Source organism: Agelaius phoeniceus, chromosome W, assembly GCF_051311805.1.
Source record: "Agelaius phoeniceus isolate bAgePho1 chromosome W, bAgePho1.hap1, whole genome shotgun sequence".
Classification (NCBI taxonomy): Eukaryota; Metazoa; Chordata; class Aves; order Passeriformes; family Icteridae; genus Agelaius; species Agelaius phoeniceus.
The window spans coordinates 23,644,498-23,667,521 of record NC_135301.1 but is presented as its reverse complement, the minus strand read 5'-3'; the positions used below and the strand labels follow the sequence as shown (position 1 = coordinate 23,667,521).

The 23,024-nt window shown below is 40.6% G+C and overlaps 1 protein-coding gene across 1 annotated transcript in view; it reads right to left on the bottom strand.

Moving 5' to 3' along the window:
* LOC143696579 (guanine nucleotide-binding protein G(q) subunit alpha) overlaps positions 1-23,024 on the bottom strand; it is a 187,661-nt gene that overhangs the window by 91,553 nt on the left and 73,084 nt on the right. The window contains exon 2 of the mRNA XM_077193161.1: positions 3,786-3,970. Within this exon, the coding sequence (XP_077049276.1) occupies positions 3,786-3,970 (185 nt within the window). The remainder of the gene's footprint in view (positions 1-3,785; positions 3,971-23,024) is intronic.

The following is a 23,024-nucleotide window of genomic DNA, read 5'->3' as shown; positions in this document are numbered from 1 at the left end:
CATGCTGATGCTTGGGATTCAATCCTTCATACTCTTTGAATACCAGGTAAGGTATATGAGGGAGGTTGTTTTCTCCAACCTATGTTGTTCACATAGCCCTAATGTTTAGACTTTATACCTACTTTAACCAGGGAGAAAAAAAATGTCACGTGAAATTACTACTTTGTTGTTCAACATGAAATTTCACTGAAGAGATCCAAAACTTTTAAGACTCCACTACTTGAGATGAGAATTTATGTAATTTGACTCCATACCTGATCCTGATATCTTACTTTTGTGTGTTTGTGTCCTGGGGTGACTTCATGGTGCTGAATTGTATCCCCATTCATCTGTTTAGTCCAGAAATAGGTTTTGCACCTTTAAGACTGGTTCTGAGAGCAAAGGGGGGGAGAGAAGAAGCGTGCAGTTTGTTATCAGAAACTGCACTCACTCCTACACATTCCTGCTCCTGGACTGTGTTGTCTGCAGACGGACAAACAGTGGGACAGAGCTCTCCTTTGCTTTTAATTAGTTTTTAGCTATCTGAGGCAGAGAAGTTCCCTGAACTGTGGTTTTTCTTTTTCTTGGAACTGTTTAAACCTGCTCTGGACTGAACACCCAGAAGAGCACCAGCAGCTCCACCTGTGGCCCACCAGGCTGGGCCTGGGCCGCGGCATTTCCAGTGCCAGAGGGACTGATAATAGACTGGATCAGCTGAGCTGCAACCCACGAAAAGGACTTTCTGAGTCAATCTCTTCAGATTGGCAAGATGCTTTATTGTTTAATATTGTTCATTTTTTTTGTGCTGGTGAATGCTTTGCCTGTTAAATAAACAGTTTTTTTTCCATTTTTCTCCAAGGAAATATTTTACTGAACCAGTTGGGGGAGGGGCTGGTTGAATCTGCTTTCTAGAGGAACCCCTTTGGAGGTTTTATGTCAAATTTACCCTAAACCAGGACAGTTTGTTACAGTAGATTACTTCTATGGGGGTGGGGATGTGGAGCTATTAACAAAGTAAACTTGGCCTTGAAGACAATTTCAGTAAGATTTTGGACTTTAAAACCATTTTCCCATATCTGCTTTTTTTAATTTTTAAACATTTCCTATAGGGAAATAGGCTTAAATAAACAACTTCACCAATAGAAACAACTTACAGCAAAATTCTTGGTCTACTTTAAGGCATAATTTTACGTTTTTAGTGACTATGGTTTCTTGTAACTTGCTCTATCTTACATTAGGTATCTTGTTATAAACAGTTAAGAAGTCTCATGGGAAATTATGTATATGGATTCAAATAAGATTTTCTGCCTGACAACCACTGCTGAGTGACATCTTCCTGACAGTCTGTAAGAAGAGGCAACTGTCTTCTGGAAATTACACTGAAAGGGAACAATAATGGGTAAAAGTGCTAGTAGTTCTTTAGCACAGTAGTAAATTTATTTAGTAAAAGTTCTGTACCAACAGGAGACGAAAAATAAAAAGCCTTCCTTCAGCAATTAGATATGAAGAAAGATAGAAAAGGAGAAACGGGGGACTACATTACCTGGAGCAATGACTTCTAAGCCACTATGGACAACACTGGGAATGTCAGAAGATAAAAAAATTATTGTTTTAATTCAGAATTTGAAAGGATTGACAGGAACATAAATATACAGGTCAGATTTCTAAAAAGATAATTTTAAAAATTATTTTAAAATATATATAAGATTTTTTTAAATTGAATTTGAGTGTCAGTGGCTGCACATGAGATACTATTGTACATTCACAAAAACCTTGCAGACAGGCAATTTTGAGAATTGCTCAAGTCAATTTCTGTAAAAAAACAGGACAAAAAAACTTCACCTAAGGCTTTTCTGAATTTTATAAACTGCTTCTCTAAAATTCAAGATGCATATAAAAAATTCAAAATTTCTGGTTAAAAAAAATGGAAACACAGTAACAGTTTACTCAAATGGAAACTAAAAACCTAGTCCATAAGCCACCATTTCCTATATCAGATCCCTAAGAGATAACCCTCACCTATAATCTTAAAGCTCAGTAGAGCTTATATTCTGAAACTGACAAGACAAAAAAGTGTGATGAAAAGTGTGATGAAGTATGATACAATGCCTTACCATCAGTTTTGAGACATTACAATGTAAACAATAATTTTTACATTTCTCAATTGACTTTCATTATTCTGATAATAAATATTTCAAAGATCCTAGATTATTATAATATAGGACAATGAATTTCAGACTCTGCCTCTTTAATTATATCACTTACTATGAAGCCAACACAACACTGGAAGAACTAACTTCCTTAACTTACAACATGCCTCTTCCTACACTGATATTAAAATAATCCAGCCTGGATGTCATTTTTTTTACACTGTACAAAGATCACAAATGTCTACCTAACTGGACTTTTTGAATTTGATAAGTGTCACTTCACTCTCTTTTCTTTAGGCTCAGCAATACAAACATCAGCTTGAGCTGTAGTTTTCTAAGCTACTGTACAAGACAAGTACTGTGCTAAAAATATGCAGTTACTCGAACTGTGAGATATTTTCTAGAGACCAATTTTTTTAATGAGATTCAAATTAATAGGAAATGCCCTTCCTGTGTTTTTTAGGTTGCGAGGCTAATGAATTTACCTTCTTAATGGAGGAAAAAAAGGAGGAAAGTGGAGAAATAAATTTGCATTTTTAATTTATTTGAATTAAAAAATCCCCAAGTTTTTAAAGGAATTGCATCTAGAACCTGGCAACTTTGGCAAGTTGTACTTTAATTCACACCTAGAACTGATGGAAATGCTTGTGAAGGAGGTGAGTGCAAAGATAGACTCACTTAAAGTCAAGGTATTTTTATATAGAGAAATGAACAGCTCTAATTAGAAAGGTCTGGCCACACATATACAGGTATGACACATCTAATTCACTACAACTATACAAAAACAGCCTATATAAATTGAACACTCAATCTGAACAATACAAAACACTTTGCAGTATAATACAAGAAAACAATTTACTGATTTATGATTAGGACTTCCATATACTACAGCAAAATGGCTGTCAGTACCGATTCTGAAAAAAAAGAAAAAGTGCGCTTCACAATCAACTAAGTCTTCAAGTCAGCTTGTTAGGAAATTCAGTGCTTTATGTACAGCAAAAACATGGACCTGAAATACATATGCAAAATTTCCATTTTAATACTAGTGATACCAGTTATACATTTGAGTTTAAATGGAAAATTTATGAATGGAACAAAAATTAAAAGAAGTCAGGTTAATCAAAGATAAACCTTCTAAAATGCTTTAAATGCGTTTTCTTTCAAAGTTTCAATGATGTCATCACTTTTAAAAGAATTTGCTTATTCTAAGGCCTTGTATCAAAAGTTTTATTTCATAATATACTCACATACAAGCAGATATTCCCACCTATTTTTCTAATATTTTTTCCCCCACATAATATTTATGGGAAACCTTAAGTAGTACTGGTACAAACCAGAAAAATTACTTAACTGTGCTCTGGCCAGAACATGAGCTGGGAGGAAGGGAAAAAAGATAATTAAAGTCACAGGCAAATGGCAGCCTGCCCTCTACACTCTTGCTATCACAAACCCCCCAAACATCTTGATAAGAACAGCACCTGTGTTGTCAGAGCATTGCAAAGGGCAGAGAACTCAAGGCAGGACTAGAAGAAGCCCTTTTCTTCCAAACTTTAGGTAGAATATAATTTGTGATTTATCATTTTTAGAGGCCTTCAGTACATTTCCTAAAGATAAAAGAGGAAAAATTTCAGCTATGGAAATAAACAAAAATCTCACCTTATTATGGTCGTACTTATATGGGATTTTGAGGGTATCCATGGCTCTGATCATGGCCTGCATTGCTGTAAATATATTCTGGTACACCAATTTCGTAAAGCCCCTTTTGTCTTCATCAGTGTAACCTGATCCATGAATAATTCTCATCTGTTTGATGAATGTGCTTTTGCCACTCTCTCCTGTGCCTGCAAGACAAATAAGAATATACTTCAGCCAATGGACACAAACATGACTTTTCTGCATAAAGTGGACAGCTTGTTAAATTCAGGGTAAAACACTGTCAAGTGGTTATGGTGCTTGCAAGGTGCTTGCTTCAATATCAAGACAGCAGTAACACAGTAACAACTGAAGCAACACTGAATTAAAAAAATTTTTTTGAAGACAAAATACAAGCAAAAAAAAAAAAAAGCAATGAGTTAATAACTAAAACAAAACTTCTCCAAAAAATCTAGAATACACCACTGGGTATTTAAAATTATATGCATAAAATTCCAATCCCAAAGAAATAGTTCTCAACTACAGGGAATTACTATTAGATGTTCTATCACAAAAAAATCATAGAGTAAGAACAAAAATTAGCTTGTGTGGCCAACTTTCAGAACATTATGGTAAGCAGCAATATACAACCAATGCATAATTGTTAGAAAGCCAAATAATATAACAATTATAGTTGTGCAAACTTCAACCTCAGAAATATATAAAATCAGCTTTAAGTAAAATTTGGCTTGTATTTGTTAATGCACAGTCATGACTTCCTTTACATTTCTTTGTATCTTTGTACTTTACACAAAGCATAAATAACTAATAAATTAATATTCTGCATGTTTACCGATTTAAAGTTAAGATTTGCTTGTTTGGAATTTTGCACAAAATATATCACATAGCATTTTTTCCTTTGGCAAAATTCAGTCTCTCTGTGATTAGCTGAGCTTATCTAAGCAATCAAATCGTATGAATACTTTATAAGAAGGAACTGAAATTTAAAACAGTTGCACAGCCATATGAATGCTGTATGTACACCTAGCTATTTAGCGCCCTAAGAAATGCAATGCATTCAAATGCATGCAGTACTTAGCCTTGCAGCCTAGATTCTATTTTGATCATTTTTATAAAGCTTTCAGGCCTCATTTATGATATAATACTTGACTACCAGGACAAAGAAAGTCTTATGCCTTACATGATATTTTAGGTGTATCAGAGTAGTGTATTTCACAAGCAGTGCAATGTTGCAGTACAAGCTGATTCGTACTGAACATGAATCCGGTTATAAATAAGAAATTCAGCCCAGTTCCATAAGCCAGCCTGTGGGCTGACTGACAGAGGTTTCAACCAATAACAACTCTCCTAAAGTACAAGCATTTGACTGGTTCAGAGTCTAGGAGGTGTGGAGATTAAACCAATGACTGTTTAGAGCAAAGAGTTTTTGAATTGCCTAAAACAGCAAGCCCCAAACAATAAAACACACTGTTTGGCTGAGGAGCAACGAAGGTCTGTCGTGTGTTATGTCTCAGACACATGAACTGTTATGAGTAGAACAGATGCCCATTTTTTTAAAAAGGTTGCAGAGTTAGCATGTTGGGCCAGTTACTGCCAGGATGGAGTTCTAACTGTTTGTTGTTGTAATCACTGGTTGTTTTCGTTAACTACCTGTCGTTGATGGTTAAGAATTCCCCCTTTTGTCGAGTGACACCCTGCTGCTTCCTAGAGGATGACACCCAGACAGTGAAGGGGAAGGGACATCGAGTCGACATGCAAATGACATCGGATCCAGCATGCAACGGGAGAGACCCCTGACCAAACCTAGACAAAAACCCCTAAAACAACAAGCCAACACAAAATTGACGAATCAAAGTGATGACTAGACGTGAGGAACAGAATCTAGTATCTGCCAAGGCCTTTTTACCCCTAACCTAAAAAGATGCCAGCTAGACAGAGGACCTCGAATGTTGAACCAAAAAGCAAGGGATTTCCCGATGCTCTCGTGAGGACGGAACCCCCAGCTCTGCCCACAGACCAGTGGACAAAGCTGCATTCTTCCTTCTCCTCCGAGCCACTCTTGGGAGCAGCGGCGGTGTGAGCATGGACCCATCGGTTCTCCCCACCCGAGCTGATCACTTTTAATAAAGGCATTAAAAAGGAGAAAATCTCCTGCCCCTGTTTATTTCATGAACATCATGTGACAGTGCAATGCAAGGTTAAAGCATGATTCTGTGCTTGCAACTCTTAAGTGTTTCAGGTAGTACTCCTCAAAATCTAACCTCAAAGATTCTACAAGATTTTGTCTTTACTGTGTGTGACTGTTCATTAAACTCCCACTTAAATTTTTGGCTATCACAGCTCATGCTAAGGAATAATGTATGCTAGGAGCAGAGTCATTAAGTCAAAGCCAAGCACTAGAGTTGGCAGGACAGGTGGCCAAAAATAACTAAAGGGACATTATCCAACCATTATCACCTGCAAATTGTTGTTTCCAGGAGCTGTTATCTTTTGTTTGACAGTCTGGTCAGAATCTGCTAAATTATAGAAATGGTATAGACCAAATCTCCAAGATGGAGAGTATAGAACACCAGCTTACCTAAAAAGCTTTTGAAGTATATCCAACAGCAGTTGGACTGCTGAGGCTTTCATGCTTCCTGGTGTGATACAGGAGATGCCTGCACCGTAATGGAAGAGGAAGGATGAGCACACTCACTGTTGGCTAGGCAACTAATTCTTTTCCTCATAGGTGTGTTACCAGATAATAAATGGCCTTCACCTGGTGAGCTAACACAATGCTTATTCTCTGAAACTACTGGCCTATGGAAACTGCACAATGCCCACTGTGTAAGAAGGACAACTGGAAGTTAGCCAGCCTCAGTGTTCTGCCAACTCAGCCAGGTCACCTGGAACACCAGGGTCTAGGAACACCAGGGACCACCAGAGAGACCCCCAGGACAGAAGAACGCACGAGTAAAGGGGAGGGGAAATACGTTAATGATTTCAGGGAAATGATTATCACATGTTTGTTTAGTCTGGGACAATCAATGAATATGTATGCAAAATACAGTATCTAAACAGAAACTTTCCTGTACCCAGCATGCACAGCTTTGGGAGGAGCTATCCCCCCGAGCATCCAGTCAAATAAAGAATGCCTGCTTCTTAATGCTACATTGGTGTTAAGGGGTTTCTTATTTTACCGAATTTTTGGTAACGGTTTTGGTGACCCAGATGGGACAGACTCCTGATTTTCCACGGATCCAAGGGATCACAGGACTTCCAGCCAGCACCGAGGGATTCTCGGGGAGAACTTTTGATCCCTGGTCCAAAGGAAATCAGAACAAGACCCCTGGTAAGATAAAGGCATTCTTTACTTTAAAGATGTTAACTGTTAACCTACCTATAAGGCACAGCAAAAGCTACACAGGGTTTGGTTTAAAGTTACCTAAGGTGAGAAATGGAAAGGGTTAGAGTCCCTTCAAAAGGGAAGGGTTAGACTCCCTTCTAAGGAGCTCCTAAACAGTAATTTGTTATAATGGGAAACAAAACCTCAAAAGGGGCATCACAGGTGTCACTGCTGGGATGTATCTTGAAACACTGGAAACAAATTTGGGGTATTCCCCTCATGCGTGAAAAACTTACAATTCTGTAATCAGTGGTAGCCACTTTACATGCTGGAAGATCAAAAGAAGTGGCCTAAGGATGGAACCTTACAGTATAACACCCTGTTGCAATTAATGTTGTTTTGTAGAAGGGAAAAGAAGTGGACTGAAGCTCCTTATGTTGACTTGTTTTTCACCCTAAGAAATCATCCAGAGTGGCAAAAGGAATGTGGGAGGACCCCGCAAGATCCATTAATTTTTGCACTTGAAAAGGAAAAGAAAGGCAAAAGGTTGAAAAGGAGGTGTTCTGTCTGCAGCCTAGGGCAGAGGTGCTTAAAGTGTGGAAGAGAGGACAAGGATGATTTAGAGATGATGGTTGCTCTACGGCAAAGAGCAGGTGGGGTGAATGATGAATCAGCAGGGAACGTGGCTAGATGCATAAGTAGGTCATGGGACAGTGGACTGGAACTGAGACAACGCTTTAGGGGATCAGAGGATTTTAGCCTGCTTGCAGGACGCACTAGAAGGCAGCAAGGAGATGTTGGGGGGGATGCTGGGGATATTCTGATGGCTCCCCTCTGGCAGGAGGTTGGGAAACATGGTCCAGGAAAAGTAAAGACCCCATTTTCAATTGTGGATTTAATGTCATGGGAAAAGGCAGCAGGAGTTTATAGAGAGGATCCAGATAGAGTTGCTAAAGTATTTGAAACCATAATTAGGACTCAGGACCCTGACTGGAATGATATACAAATGATGTTAGATATGTTGCTGGATAGCACAGAAAAAAGGATAGTTTTGACCATGGCCAGAAAGCAGGTGGAGGGGGCATATGCTAATGGAGACTTAGGAGGAACTGTAGATGTGATTTTTCCTTCAACAGATCCAAGGTGGAACCCTAATTTATTGGGACTCCAAGATTGTTTAACAAGATATCAGAGATGAATATTGTTTGATGTAAAGCATGCTACACCAAAAGACATGAACTGGTCAAAACTGTATGAGGTAAAGCAGGACAGTACTGAATCCCCCACAGCTTTCATGGAACTATTGAAGGTGACTGCCAGAAAAATATACTGATCTGGATCCTGAGAATCCAGAGGAGGCTGTACAGTTAGCAACTACCTTTATAGGGCAGTCTACTCCAGATATTAGAAAGAAACTCCAAAAACTGGAAGGAATGGAGTCACATGACTTAGGAAAGTTGTTAGATGAAGCGTGGAAAGTATATCACGACAGGGATAGGGAAAAAGAACTATGGCAGGCTAGAAGGGAAAACAAGAGACATGACAAACTACTTGCAACTTTGGGGGTGGCTAGGGGACCTGTGGAGGGTACTAAGGGACCGGCCAACAGGGGAGGTCGGGTGGGGGGAACGAGGGGAAGGGGAGGTGGAAGGCTTCCACTGTTTCCCTGACAACAGTTAGGGGAAGACCAGTATGCAGTCTGCAAGGAAAAGGGGCATTGGAAGGGAGAATGCCCACAGACTGGAAAGCTGGACCTGGTCTTAAAGATTAGACCATTAGAAGATGAAGATTGAAGGGGACCAGGGGGTTCTACCCCAGCTGATCACCTGGTTACATTGAGGCTGGGGAAAGAAGAAGTGGAATTTTTGGTGGACACAGGAGCAACTTATTCTGTATAGAATACATGTAAAGGGAAACTTCGTAGAAATGTGGTTGTCTTGGGGTGATGTTATGATACTGTATCCCCTATCGTCTGCTTTATGCCCAGACATGGGTCCTGTAACTTTAAGCTCAAAGGGGAGGGCGCGGCGGTGGAATTCTTTCGGTGGCCTATGTTCAAAAACACAGGTAACTCCCTTGGCTTTTCCCCAGCACTCCGCTCTGTGTATGCAGCAGAAAAAAAAAGGTAGTTCTGTCTTTGCTTTTAGCTAGCTTCTTTTTTGTTAGCTGAGGCAAGAAGTTTTTCTCCCAGGACTGTAGCTTCTTCTTCTGGAACTGTTAAGCTTTGCTCCAGTCCAAAACACCTGAACATTGCCGGGAGCCCCATGCCGTGGCCCAGTGGGGGGAAGGCATCCAGGATGCCGCATTCTGGCTCCAGACCTCAGGAGAAGCCAAACAGGACTCTAAAAATCCACCATCTTTCTCCACAATGAGAAAGTTTATTATCTAACAATATTAATTTTCTTTTCTGTGCCTGTGTGCACTTTGCTTTTTCAAACAACAGAGGTTTTTTTCATTTTCCTCCAAGAAATTCCTTTTGAACCTGTGGGGGAGGGGCTCTTGAAACCTACCTCTCTTTAGAGGACACGTTCTTTTCAGCAGGACATTTCCTCCTAATTTGTTTCAAACCAAGACAGTGGTAAATGCAATTGATGCTACAGGGAAAAGCAAAGCTTGGTCCTTTTTACAACTCATGAAATTTAAATTAGGAAAGAATTGGATTACTCACCAGTTTCTATGTATGTCTGAATTCCCAGCTCCCTTGCTGGGCAGAAATTTATTGGGAAAATTAGATGCTCAAATAATTTTTCAGGATGAGGAAATACAAATTTAAACACCAGAATCAAAAGCCGTTTGGGCAAGGATTTTTATGTTACAGGAGTCAAATGAATTGGAAGAAATCCCATAGGAGGTAGAGAACACTGTGACCCTGTTGGTATGGGCAACTGAAATGCCTAGACAATCAAAAGCAGCCAAACCAGTGAGGATTACTCGAAAACCTGAAGCTAAACTGGTAAGGCAAAAACAATATCCTATTAATTGGGAGGTAAGGAAGAGGCTGGAAAAGCTCATAAAAATTTTATTAAATATGTGTTATTGAAGAAGTGTGAATCAGAAAATAACACACCAATACTACCTATTACAAAGCAAAATGAAGAATATAGGTTAGTACAAGATGTAAGGGTCATTAATAAAATAGTACCAGATATTCATCCAGTAGTAGCTAATCCATACACACTTTTGACAGTACTAAAATGGGAATATAAATGGTTTACAGTGATTGATCTTAAGGATGCCTTTTTCTGCATACCCTTGGATGAAAATAGCCAAACAATAATTTGCTTTTGAATGGGAAAGTCCCACCTCTGGATTCAAAGTTCAGTTAACCTGGACCACCCTACCACAGGAATTTAAAAATAGTCCAACAATATTTGGAAATCAACTAGCAAAAGAATTAGAACAATGGAAAAAAAATAACACCAAAGGGGCAGTTTTACAGTATGTGGATAACATTCTGCTAGCAGCAGAGACCTAACACTTATGCCTGCAAATGACCATGTCTGTTGAACTTTCTGGGACAGAATGGTTACAGAGAAACTAAAAGAAAAGCTCAAATAGGAAAGACAACTGTGAACTATTTGGGCTTCAAGATCACTCAAGGTCAGAGAATTCTTGACCTTGACAGAAAGGAAGAAATCTGCCAAATTCCAAAACCATAGAACATCCGAAAATCATGAGGCTTTCTGGTAGTGGTTGGGTGGTGCCAGTTGTGGATATTAAATAATGGACTTTTAGTGAAGCCTGTGGCGGAATGGCTACGTGACAGGGGCCACGTTCTGGACCAAGAATTGGGAGGATGCAGCTAATCTGGGTCCCCGCACCTGCAAAACACTGTGTCCTTGAGCATAGCTGTGGTACAATAACAAGCAGTGAGAGAGACATGAGAAAAGAAAGATGTAATCCCTAAGGTATGAGGAAGAGCTGATATTGTAGTATAGCCAATAGATTGCTTAGCTTGCAGAATATGTATGAGCTTATTACTTGTTGTGCATAAAAGTCTGATGCTCTCTTCAATAAACGAAGCTTGCTAAACACTCATATTGAGCATCCAAGTTTCCCTCACCGAAACAGAAGCCCATCTATGAAGCCCTAAAAGAAACAAAAAAAGGACAATTGGTGTGGACTCACAAGTGCTGAACTGCCTTTTGAAAACTGAAAGAGGCATTAATGACAGCACCTGGATTAGAGCTTCCTGACTTAACCAAGCCCTTTGAACTGTTTGTACATGAGAGGCAACATTTAGCCCTGGGGGTCCTGACGCAGAAGCTGGGAACCTGGAGGAGACCTGCAGGCTATTTCTCCAAACAGCTGGACAATGTGAGCAAAGGATGGCCAGGATGCTTGCAAGTGGTTGCTGCAACTGTTCTACAGATCCAAGAGGCCAGGAAGCTCACGACTGGACAGCACATAACTGTTTTTGTCCCTCATATGGTGATACATGTATTAGAGTGAAAGGGGGGGGGGGGGGTGGCTATTGGCTGTCCACCAGCAGGATGCTCAAATACCAAGTTGTGCTTTTGGAACAGGATGATGTGGAATTGAAGACAACAGCAGCCACGAATCCAGCCGCGTTCCTTGATCCAAAGGCAGTGGATGAGGGAGCCCTGGCACATTATTGTCTCCAAACTATTGGAACAGGTATATTCCAGCAGAACTGATCTGAGAGATGATCCAATAGACAATCCTGATTTAGAATTATTTACAGATGGGAGGATGTCCCAGGGTGACGTTATGATGCTTGTATCCCCATTCATGTGTTCTGTTAATGTTGGATATTATGTTCTGTACCTTTAAGACCGGCTCTGAAGAGGGAAAGTTTTGTTTTGGTTTTCTTATCAGCCTGGCAGGACACAGAGACTGCAGCTTTTGCTTTTCCTGCTTTTGCTTTTTGCTTTGCTCTCTCTCGCTCTTGCTTGCTTCGCTTCTGCTTGCTTTTGCTCATTAGCTAGTTTAGCTAAACTGTCCAATTTCTTCCTGGACTGTTTCTCCTTTCCTTTTTCTGACCATTTCGAACCTGCTCCGGACTGGGACCTGGGAAACACCAAGAGTCTGCACCTTGTGGCCTGCAGCAGCTGCCCCAGCACTGGAGGGACTGAGAACAGAGTGACCACCCCCCAAGAGAGACTTTCTGAATTTGTCATCTTTTTCAGAGCGGTGTCATCCGGTATTGTTCATTTTGTGTGCTGGGGGGTGCTGTGCCTATTAAATAAACAGGTTCTTTCCACTCCTCTCCGAGGAATCCTTCCCGAACCGGTTGGGGGGAGGGGCTGTGTGGGTTTGCTTACTGGAGGGGCCCTAATTTGGAAATTCTCCTCCAAATTTTCCCTAAACCACGACAGAGCAGTTTCATGAAGGATGGAAAATGGATGGCAGGATATGCAGTGGTAACCACTACTGAAGTATTGGAAGCTCAATCTTTACCAGTTAAGATGTCAGCACAAAAGGCAGAAATAATAGCATTAAAACAAGCATTGAATTTGGCAGCGGGCAAAAGGGTGAATATTTGGACTGATTCTAGGTATGCATTTGGTCTAATTCATGGCCATGGAGCTATATGGAAGGAAAGGGGACTCCTATCAGCTCAAGGATCAGCTATTAAACACGAAGAATAAATTTTACAACTTCTGGAAGAAATTCAAAAACCAAAGGAGGTGGCAGTGATGCATTGCAAAGCACATCAACCTGGGCAAACGAATGTTATAGTGGGAAACCAATTGGCAGGCAAAGCAGCTCAAGGAGTAGCTGAAAAAGGCATCCTAGCCTTAGTACCACAAAGACAAATTGACATATGTGAATTTAAGCCTAATTATGACAGTGAGGATCAGTGCTTAGCAAGCACATTAAAAGCCACAAAGAATCAGGAGGGATGGTGGGTAACAGACAGCCAACAGGTGTAGTTCCAACTTCTGTAATGGGAAAAATAATGGAAAAAGAACACAACAAATCCTATCAGGGAACTAAGTCCATGATATCTAGTCTCCAAAGCTCTGTACTCTGCATAGGAATGACTGAAATAGCAAAATCATACCTAGTGAAATGTCCAATTTGTTTAAAAAGCAATCCCATATATGGGAAAAGGCCACCTGCTGGAAGAATTGAACAGGGAAATTCACCTGGAGATTATTGGCAAATAGATTTCTCTAAATTACCCAGACAAAACAGGTAGAGGTATCTTTTGATTTGGTAGATACTTTTTCCAGATGGCCAGAAGCCTTTCCCTGTCGCACCAATAAAGCTGGGGAAGTGGTAAAAATCATGCTTAAAGAAATCATACCGAGATTTGGGGTACCACTTGGGATGTCCTCAGAAGCCCACATTTTATAGCAGATGTGGTACAACAGCTGAGCAAAACTCTAGGTATAAAATGGGACTTACACACACCTTGGCAGTGACCACAATCAAGTGGGAAAGTGGAAAGGATTAAAACAACAAATTAGCAAAATGTGTCAAGAAACTTGCTTAAAATGGCCACAGGCCCTCCCTCTGGCTATTTTGCGAGTCAGAATTCATCCAAGGTCAAAAACTTAAGTCCCTATGAATTGCTGTATGGATGCCTGTGTCAGACACCATCCTATCTTGGAGAAATAGTGTTGTGGTTTGAAATCAAAACCAGTGAGAGACTCCAAGTCAGTAATACAATTTATTAGGAAAAGGGGGAAAAAAACCACTGACAGAGTCAGAATGCAACCTCACACCCTGCTAGTTAGGGTGGTGGTAGCAGTCCAGACAAAATGGTCTTGTTGAAGTGGTGATCCTGTAGAAAAGATCTGGTAGCTCTTGTCCTCTGGAAACCAGTGGGTAAGGGCAGCTTGTTCTGTCCCAAACCCCAGATTATATCCAGCTGGGGATGCTTAGCTCCTCCCCCCTGGGCAGAGCATCGAACAATGGGCTGATATCATTCTAGGAGTCATGCGGTGGGTCCTTGATTGCCCATTAAACAGAAATGGCTCCTGAAGGGAGTTATCTCTGAGTCATGTGGCAAGGCATTGATGGGTCCATTGACAAGAGATAAGGAAAAACAATGCACCTCCTGGTTTCAACAGCTCTTGAAGATGGGGATAGAATGCATCTTTATATTGTAACCTAGGACAAATACATTCAAAGGGAAAAACAGATTTAAATCTATACTTAATTTCTTTAGGGAAAACCCTTGCAGGATTCTGCCATTTTATAACCCTATTGGGACCAGTTGCTTTGGATGCACCTGTTCACCCATACCAATCTGGGGACTTTCTATATGTTAAGACCTGGAACTCTGAACCCTTAAAAGAAAAGTGGAAAGGACCCTTTCACGTCCTCCTGGTAACCTACATGGCACTTAAGGTGGAAGGAATCAAACCCTGGGTCCATCACACACAGGTAAAACCAGCAACCACGCATTAAACACAGCAAAAAAAACATTAATTAACACCACAGAGTTTTTATTGTCTGTAAATCCTATTGTTTTAGGTATACAATATGATTTTCTAGGGGGATATTATTTATTGGATCTAAATGAAGATGATAAATAATTGCATATTTATAATAATAATAAAAACTATGTTGTTAATCTCTGAGAAGGGAAATGTGATCTTAAAGCTAGTGCAAGATTTTGGCAGATTACAGAATGTAACCTCTATAACAGCTTGTTTGCCAACACCAACTTCACCAACTTGTGCAGAAAATCCAGTTCCGTGGGAAGTTTTAGTCAGCAATTTGACAAAAATTTGGGAACACATGTGGCAAGGAAATAGCACCCATGCTATTTTGGACAGGGATGGAAGAAGAATACTCCTTACAATGGATGTGTAAGAATGTTGAGAGTTGTAATATCTTAAAACCAGATCTGGAAATAACCCCAAGGAATATTTATCGGCCGACAGACTGCACTAACACCCCTTGGAGATGTCAAATACCCTAAACATGGAACAGCCGTCAAACGGGACAATGGGAATATATCCAGCCAGTTCAATGGTGTCTGGACTGGGAAGGGAATCCAGGCCTCCCAGAAGACCCCTTACAGGTTGGTATAAAATATTCTCATTTAATTAGGCCAAGGCAAAAGGATCCAAAGATAAAAGAAAAGTGGAATTGCACTCAAGTATACACTCATACTAGTAAGAATCCTGAGATACAGCAACTCATGGCTGTGGCTCAAGCTCTAAGGTTAGGATGTGTTTGTAGAAATTATTCTACCTTTCTTAATGACACCTGGTCTCACCTAACAAATAAGAAGACTTGGAGAGATATAGACTTTCAGCAGGACATGGTAAAATCATTAGGACCCACAGTATGGGTGGGAAGTAATGGGATCTGGACCACACATTTGCCCTTGGGAGAATCAAGAGTGCAATAGACACTTGGGAGTATTAACCTTATGTCCCTTGTGGAAGGAGTCACCATTGGGAACCCAACTATGGGGAAAAGTTAAACGTGATGAGACTTGGAAACACCCCAGTACAGGAATCATAGTGGGATGGATTTTAGAATCCATTTTTGTGGATATTCTCAGTTCAGTTGAAGAGAGAACAGAGACAATTTCTCCCAGGCTGAGCCTGGGAATCTTAGACGAAAGAATTCAAACAATTTTTATCTCTCTTTCTGTAACCATTGTTTATAGTTATGGTTCTCCACAGCGTGCTATTCATAGGCACCAATAATGTGAGATGTTTTCTACTTTGAGACCATTTTAGTCCCACTTAGCAAGTGAGACTATAAAGCTCGCTGCTTCTTGCTAATAAAGATTCTTCTTGAGCCTTCTGATCCACCTGAAGACTGGAGTCTTTCCGTCCCTGACTCAACAGCATCACATTTTCACTTCCCAAATATCTACCTTCAGAAATAGACTAACCATACACAATTTTTGTTAACAGGTGAATAATATTAGGAGTTATGGGTTCTAACTTATGAAACCTTATGATTTCAATGATGAATAAGTGAATTTGCGTGATAGTCTGGGCAAAAGGGGATTGAGCCCATTTGTTGTATTTCTTATTGAGACTATGATAAAAAGTTTAAATCACAGAGTATGTCATCCTGAAAATTTGAGATCAAAAGAGACTGACACTGTGGACTTTGTTTTGAAACATTCAGACCCATCTCCCATGTGTATAAACCAAATACAAGTCTTCCTTACACACACATTCTCACAAAATCAAGCACAATGTTATATACAGACCTATTTATTTTTTTGTGGAAACACAAATGGTTATTGCTGCAATGAAACTTCTCCAGAGTTGAAAGGTTAGACCAAACCTGCTTCCACAATCAGCCTTCACTATGATCCCCAGATTGTGATGTGATCAAGAGCAAAGCACCAAATATGCATACCATCTTTGCAGGGCAAAAACTGGCCAGCAGGATGTAATCTACCAGACAGGAGAGAACATGGCTTTTTTTCCAAGAGTTTATAAAATTACAAACCCAGGCAAAGAAAAACTACTACATACTTAAAAAAAAAAAAAAAGAAAAAAAGTTTCAGGCTATCTTAATGTCCTGGGGTGATATTATGATGCTTGTATCCCCATTCATCTGTTTAGCCCAGAAGTAAGTTTTGTACCTTTAAGACTGATTTCAAGAGCGAAGGGGGGGGGAGAGAAGAAGCGCAGAGTTTGTTATCAGAAACTGCACTTACTCGCCCACATCCTTCTCCTTGACTATGTTGTCTGCAGCACGGATAGCGAGAGAGAGCTCTCCTTTACTTTTTAGTTAGTTTTTAGCTATCTGAGGCAGAGAAGTTCCCTGAACTGTAGTTTTTCTTAAAACTGTTAAAACCTGCTCTAGACTAAAAACCCAGAAGAGCACCAACAACTCTCACCTCTGGCCCACTGAGCCTGGCCTGGGCCAGGGCATTTCCAGTGCCAGAGGGACTGAGTGAGCCGAGCTACAGCCCACCAAGGAGACTTTCTGAGTTTGTCATCTCTTTGGAATGGCAAGAGGTTTTATTGTTTAATAGTGGGGTTTTTTTGTTTTGGTTTGGGTTTTTTTGTGCTAGTAAATGCTTTGCCAGTTAAATAAACAGTTTTTTCCACTTTTCTCCAAGGAAATATTTTCCCAAACCAGCTGGGGGAGGGTCCACTTAAATTTGCTTTCTAGAGAAACCCCTTTAGAAGTTTTCTCCCAAATTTGCCCTAAACCAGGACAAAACCATTTTTTGGTGCATAACATAGGGCTCAAGAAAGTAGAAAAAACCTATACTAATTACATTTTAGTTGTACTTACTCTGTATTAAGATAAATCAGTCAGTAGCTATGTTACTTAAATTCATAATCTTTCTAGGAAGAAGCCTTCAGGTGTTTCTAGTCTCTAAAAGTTTTTGAAGTTTTAATGTCTTTCTAGTCCCTAAGCTTATTTTCTTATCGCAAAATAGCTCCAGTATTGTCCCTAACACAGTTTTTACAGTAGAGGGGCATGAATTAGAATAACTATTGTGCTAAGCTCAGTAATAATAATTTATAGAGTTTACAAAGGTACTAGAATTGTAGGAATGTGCCCCCTCTTGACGGAGTGACTAAATTATTCTTTGTTTGCTTAAAAAGGCAAAAAGCCCAGAAGTTTCTCTCTCAATTTGGTACAAAAGACACCTCATAGGACCTTTGGGACTTCACCTCAGACCTGGGGCTGTCCGATTGGACAGAGGCCAAGAGGTCCCACCTAGGTAATTCACTAGAAAAGGAAGAGAACAAAGGAAATAATTGATTTTGTGGGGTGTGTTAGCAGGAGCAAGAACTTCCTGCCCCTGGCTCAGTTTTTCTCTGTAAGAGCTTTGTTATTTTGCCTTTTATTAAACCTTTTTCAGTTTCCAACACTACCTCAGAAGCCATCCTGCTAATTTTATGCCATTCAGGGTAGCTGGGCTATCTCAGGTGTGATAGGTTCTCCGAGAGCTCATAAGACCTGGCTCAAGGAGAAACCCATCACAGAATCTGTTCAAAATATATATAGTTTATAGTTTCTTCATCCTACCCTGTGTTCTAGTTCCAATAGCATGTTTTAGTTTATTAGTAATTACAGCCAGTTTGTTAGAGGAGGAGCAGGAGATGAGCCTTTTCAGCCTTTCCTTCTTCTCCTTTGAATCTGTTAAGACACTTTTTGAATATGTTCAGTTTTGCTGCACCCGGAATAGCTGCTAATAAAGTCTAGGGTAAGGAAGCAAAAAGGGCCTTTGCATAGATGTTTAATTCAGCCATGCGGTAAGATGTTCAGGGTCCCAGGGCACACTCATCCAGGGAGTCCAGGTTTCTCTTTCCCCAGAGGTAGGGGCTCCACAGTAGTCTCGGGGCAGTTCCAAGATGAGGGCCAATCGGGGAATAGGGAGGGAGTGGCTCAGGGACATAGGAACAAGGGGAGGAGCCAATGGGGTCCCAACAGCCCCTGAGGGAAGCCTCTTGTGTCTCCCCAATCCAGGGGATGCCTCCCAGGGTCCCCACACAGTTTCCCCTAAATGTTAAAGAGACCACTTTCCTAGTATTTAATCTAGTTAGCTCTATATGGTCTACAACTTCTCTAGAATGAGGGCTGAGATGTCCAAAAGACCTGATGAGACCCCCTAACCCAAAAGTAAACCCAGGTGTGGAAAATTCTAAGTAGTATACAGAATGAAAAAAAACAAGTCGAACCCTAAAAGAATTTTTTGATCCCCCAGCCTGAAAATTTTCACGTAAACAAATTCAAAACCCAGACAAGGTGGGGAAATATCTAGAAAAAAACTGCCATGATGACTCTAAAGAAAAAAAGATCATTGCAATAAGGTAGACCATGGCCTATGCTTATCACACACTACTAAATACTATAGAACAGCAAATAGAAACAAGGGGGCAGGGAGATAAATCAACAACTACCCCAGTCACTCAGGCTGCAGCCAACACCCCAGCTACTCAGGTTGTAGCTAAACCATATAGTAAGCCTAAGCCTGCAGCTAAACCAGACAATAAGCCTCAACCAATTACTATTGATCCTACCATGAGAGGCAGAAAACACACAACCTAAGCCGATTGGCCAGTGGACAATGATGATCCGGGGGAAGGACCCTCAAAGCCAATTACTGACACAAAACCAAAATTCAATATTAAGTCCTTTTCCTTGAAGGACCTTCATAGTCTGAAAAAAGATTATACTCGACAACCTGATGAATCTATAATTAGTTGGTTAGTCCATCTTTAAAATACTGCAAGCAAAGATACAATTCTGGATGGTACTGAAGTGAAGCATTTAAAATCCCTGTCAAATAATCCAGTTATCAACCAAAAAATGATGACGGGGGCTAACACTCACAGTCTCTAGGCACAAGTCTTGGGAAGCGTGGCACAAAAATATCTGTGTGCAGACAATCTCTATATACAGCAAACCCAGTAAAAGATCATAGAACAAAAAATTCAACACAAAAAAAAATCAGTAGCAAAGATTGTCTTCTCAAATAACCTAAACACTATAAATCCAGACTTAATACCATATACATCCATAATGTAACAAAAGCTTATACAACTTAAGCCACAAAAATACACTTCTGCTTTAACAATAATAAAGCGGGATGACAGGGAAAAGACCGTACTTAATATAACCAAGAAGTTCCAAACATATGCAGATGCCGTGCATAGCCCAACACATACAGAAATCACAGCTATAGAAACATGCCTACAGAAATTAAAAGATAAAATAGAAGAGAATCACAAAAAACTCAGAGAAGAAATTAAAGAAAGCATTCTCCAAATCTCAACAATACAGATCAGAAGTTCTAATACCAAACATAAACATCCTCCAGACAGGGAGAGAAGGTACACCCCACAAGCTGAACTATAGTTCTTCCTACATGATTATAAAAAAAACCATAACGAAATAGAATAGAAAATCTACTACTGCTCTAACGCAAGAAGTGCATAAATTTTAAAAAAGCAAGACTCAGAGAAAAAGTTTCACTAAAAAAGAAACAACTCAAGTTGCCCATAGCCAAACTACCAAGTATAATAATAATGACAACATATCCAATCCCCTTAAAAGAACCTGCAAAACATATGCCCAAGATAAAAGAGATAACCAGGCTTAGAGGGGCCCTACCTCTAGCCAAGTAAAAGTTTAAAAAACCCATATTTTTTAGACTGTATAAATTCATCAGCCTAGCACATCAGAACCATAAAAATATAAGACCTTAGTAAACACTAGTGCACAGTGCACATTAATCCCATTAAGACATGTGGGGGCAGAATCTGTTTCTATTGCTGGCATGACACGGGGATCCCAGGATTTTACTTTAGTAAAAACTAATGTAAACCTAACTAAATAAGAGTAAAAAATTCACCCTATTGTGACTGGCCCAGAAGCCCCATGCATTTTAAACAGACTTCCTCTGAAATAAATATTTCAAAAACCCAAAAAACTCAGGTGGTTGTTTAAAATAACAGCTATAAAAACAAAGAACATTAAGCAGTTAAACACCTTACCTAAACTATCAAAAACCCCATCTACAATAAGACTCCTAAAGGTAAAAGAACAACAAATACCAACTATCACCTCAACAGTACACCACCACCAATACAAAACAACTCAAGATACAGTGATTCCCATTCACAAAATAATCTGTGAGCTAAAAAGCCAAAAAGTAGTCAACAAAACCCACTCACCCTTCAACAGATCCATTTAGCCTATACACAAATAAAAAAAAAATAGAAATTAACTGTAGACTATCATACCTTAAATGAAGTGACTCCACTGCTGAGCACTGCTATACTAAACATGTTAGAACTCCAATACGAGCTAAAACCCAAAACAACAAAATAATATGCCACTATTAACATTGCCAATGCATTTTTCTCCATTCCTCTAACAGCAGAATACAGACCTCAGTTTGCCTTCACATAGAGGGGTGTGCAATACACCTAAAACCAACTGCCCCAAAAATAGAAACACAATCCTACCATCTACCATAGACTAATCCAGACTACACTAAAAAAAAGATAAAGCTCCAGAACATCTACAGTACATGAATAACATTATTATGAGGGGGAACACAGCAGCAAAAGTGTTTAAAAAAAGAGAGAAAAGCATCCAAATTCTCCTAAAAACTCATTTTACCACCCAGAAGAACCAAGTTAAGGGACCTACTCAAGAAATCCAGTTCCTAAGAATAAAGTAACAAAATAGCATCAGATTCCCACCAATGTCATCCACATAATCACATTCATGTCTCCACCGACCAAGAAGAAGGAAACACAAACTTTCCTAAGCACCATAAGCTTTTAGAAAATGCATATTCCTAAATATATCCAAATTATGAGCCCTCTACTTAATCACCCACAAGAAGAACACTTTCCAGTGGGACCCTAAACAGCAACAAGTCTTTACCCAAATCGAGCAAAGAATCACTCATACAATAACCCTTAGCCCAGTCAGGACAGGACCAGATATAAAAAACATACTCTACTCTTCATCCAGGAGCCATAATCTGTCCTGGAGCCTTTGGCAGAAGGTGCCTAGTGAGATTCAAAATCTGGGGACTGGTTTGGTTCCCCGTTACCCCCTGTTACATCCACAGTCAATCTGCCGCCTGCATCACCTTCTGCTTTAAACAGCAGTTCCCCGCCGACATTAGCTCCTGCTTTAAAAAGCAGCTCCCTGCCAGTATCAGCGCATGCTTCAGGCAGCAGCTTCCCCCCCGCGTGTACTCCAAAAATGCCGTCCGCACCGCCTGCCCCCGTGTCAAACCCTACACCTCCTCCTCCTAGTAATGTGCCGATCCTTGGGTCAGAAAATGACCTAGTGGGGGCCATTGCACAGCAGCGAAGGGAGGCATGGGCAGCGGTAGCAAAAGAAATCATGGACACGGGGGATGACGAAGCTATATCAGCTGCTATGGAAATTGCCTGTCCAGTGGTTTATTCTCCCCTGGCGGGGGGAGGGTTTCAGGCTACAATAACTGCTTTGGATTGGAAACTGTTATCACAGTTACAATCCACGGATAGTCAATTTGGAGTAACCAGTGAGCCCACAAAACAAATGCTGGATTACATCTGGGGCACTCAGGTTCTGCTGCCGGCAGATTGCAGAGCATTAGTAAAGCTCATTTTCACTCAGCATCAGCAGCTTTTGTTCAATGCCCATTGGCAGGCGATCTGTCAGCAATGCGTTGCAATAGTACGACAACCAGGCGACCCCTTATACGGGGTAACCCTGGAGGAATTAATGGGGTTCGGGCCTTTTCTTCGAACGGAAGCACAAGCATTTATCGGTCCTGAAAAATGTAGGGAAGCTATGCGGTTGGCACGTTTAGCTATCGACAGAATTAAGGATCCGGGAGGAATTCCTTCTTACATGGGAATAAAGCAAGATAGAGATGAATCATTTGGAGCTTTTAAAGATAAGGTAGCCAACGCTATTGAATGGGCAGGAGTCCCTGAATTCATGAAAGGGACCTTGCTAAAGCAATGCACCCTCCAAAAAAGCAATCAGCCTACCAAGAATGTGTTAAATACCCTGGGAGCTAATTGGTCTATAGAAGAAGCTTTAGAACGATTAGCAAATGTTCCAGTAGGATCACAAGCAATGCTAGTAAATGCAATTAAAGAGGTAGGAGTCGGGTTACAGAAATAGGCAGAGTCATCACAGAATCAGATGCTAGCAGCCCTCGCCCCACTCCAAGCAGCAGCAATAAATACTCCACGAGCTCCATCTACTGGCCGATTCAAATGCTACCGGTGTGGAGGTACGGGGCACACGCGACGGGCTTGTCCCACAATCAGTGTTTGGTGTCACAATTGCCGCCTGGATACCCACAACACCGGAGCCTGCAGACGCTGCTCAGGAAATGGCAGAGCCAGCGCGCCCACCAGCCGCCGCGCTCAGACACAAGTAGCAGCTGTCACCGCTTCAGCTCAACCTGCCTTCAGCCAGCCACTGCCAGGAGCCTCGGATTGGATGTGGCAGCTGCAGCAACAGTAACCCTGATG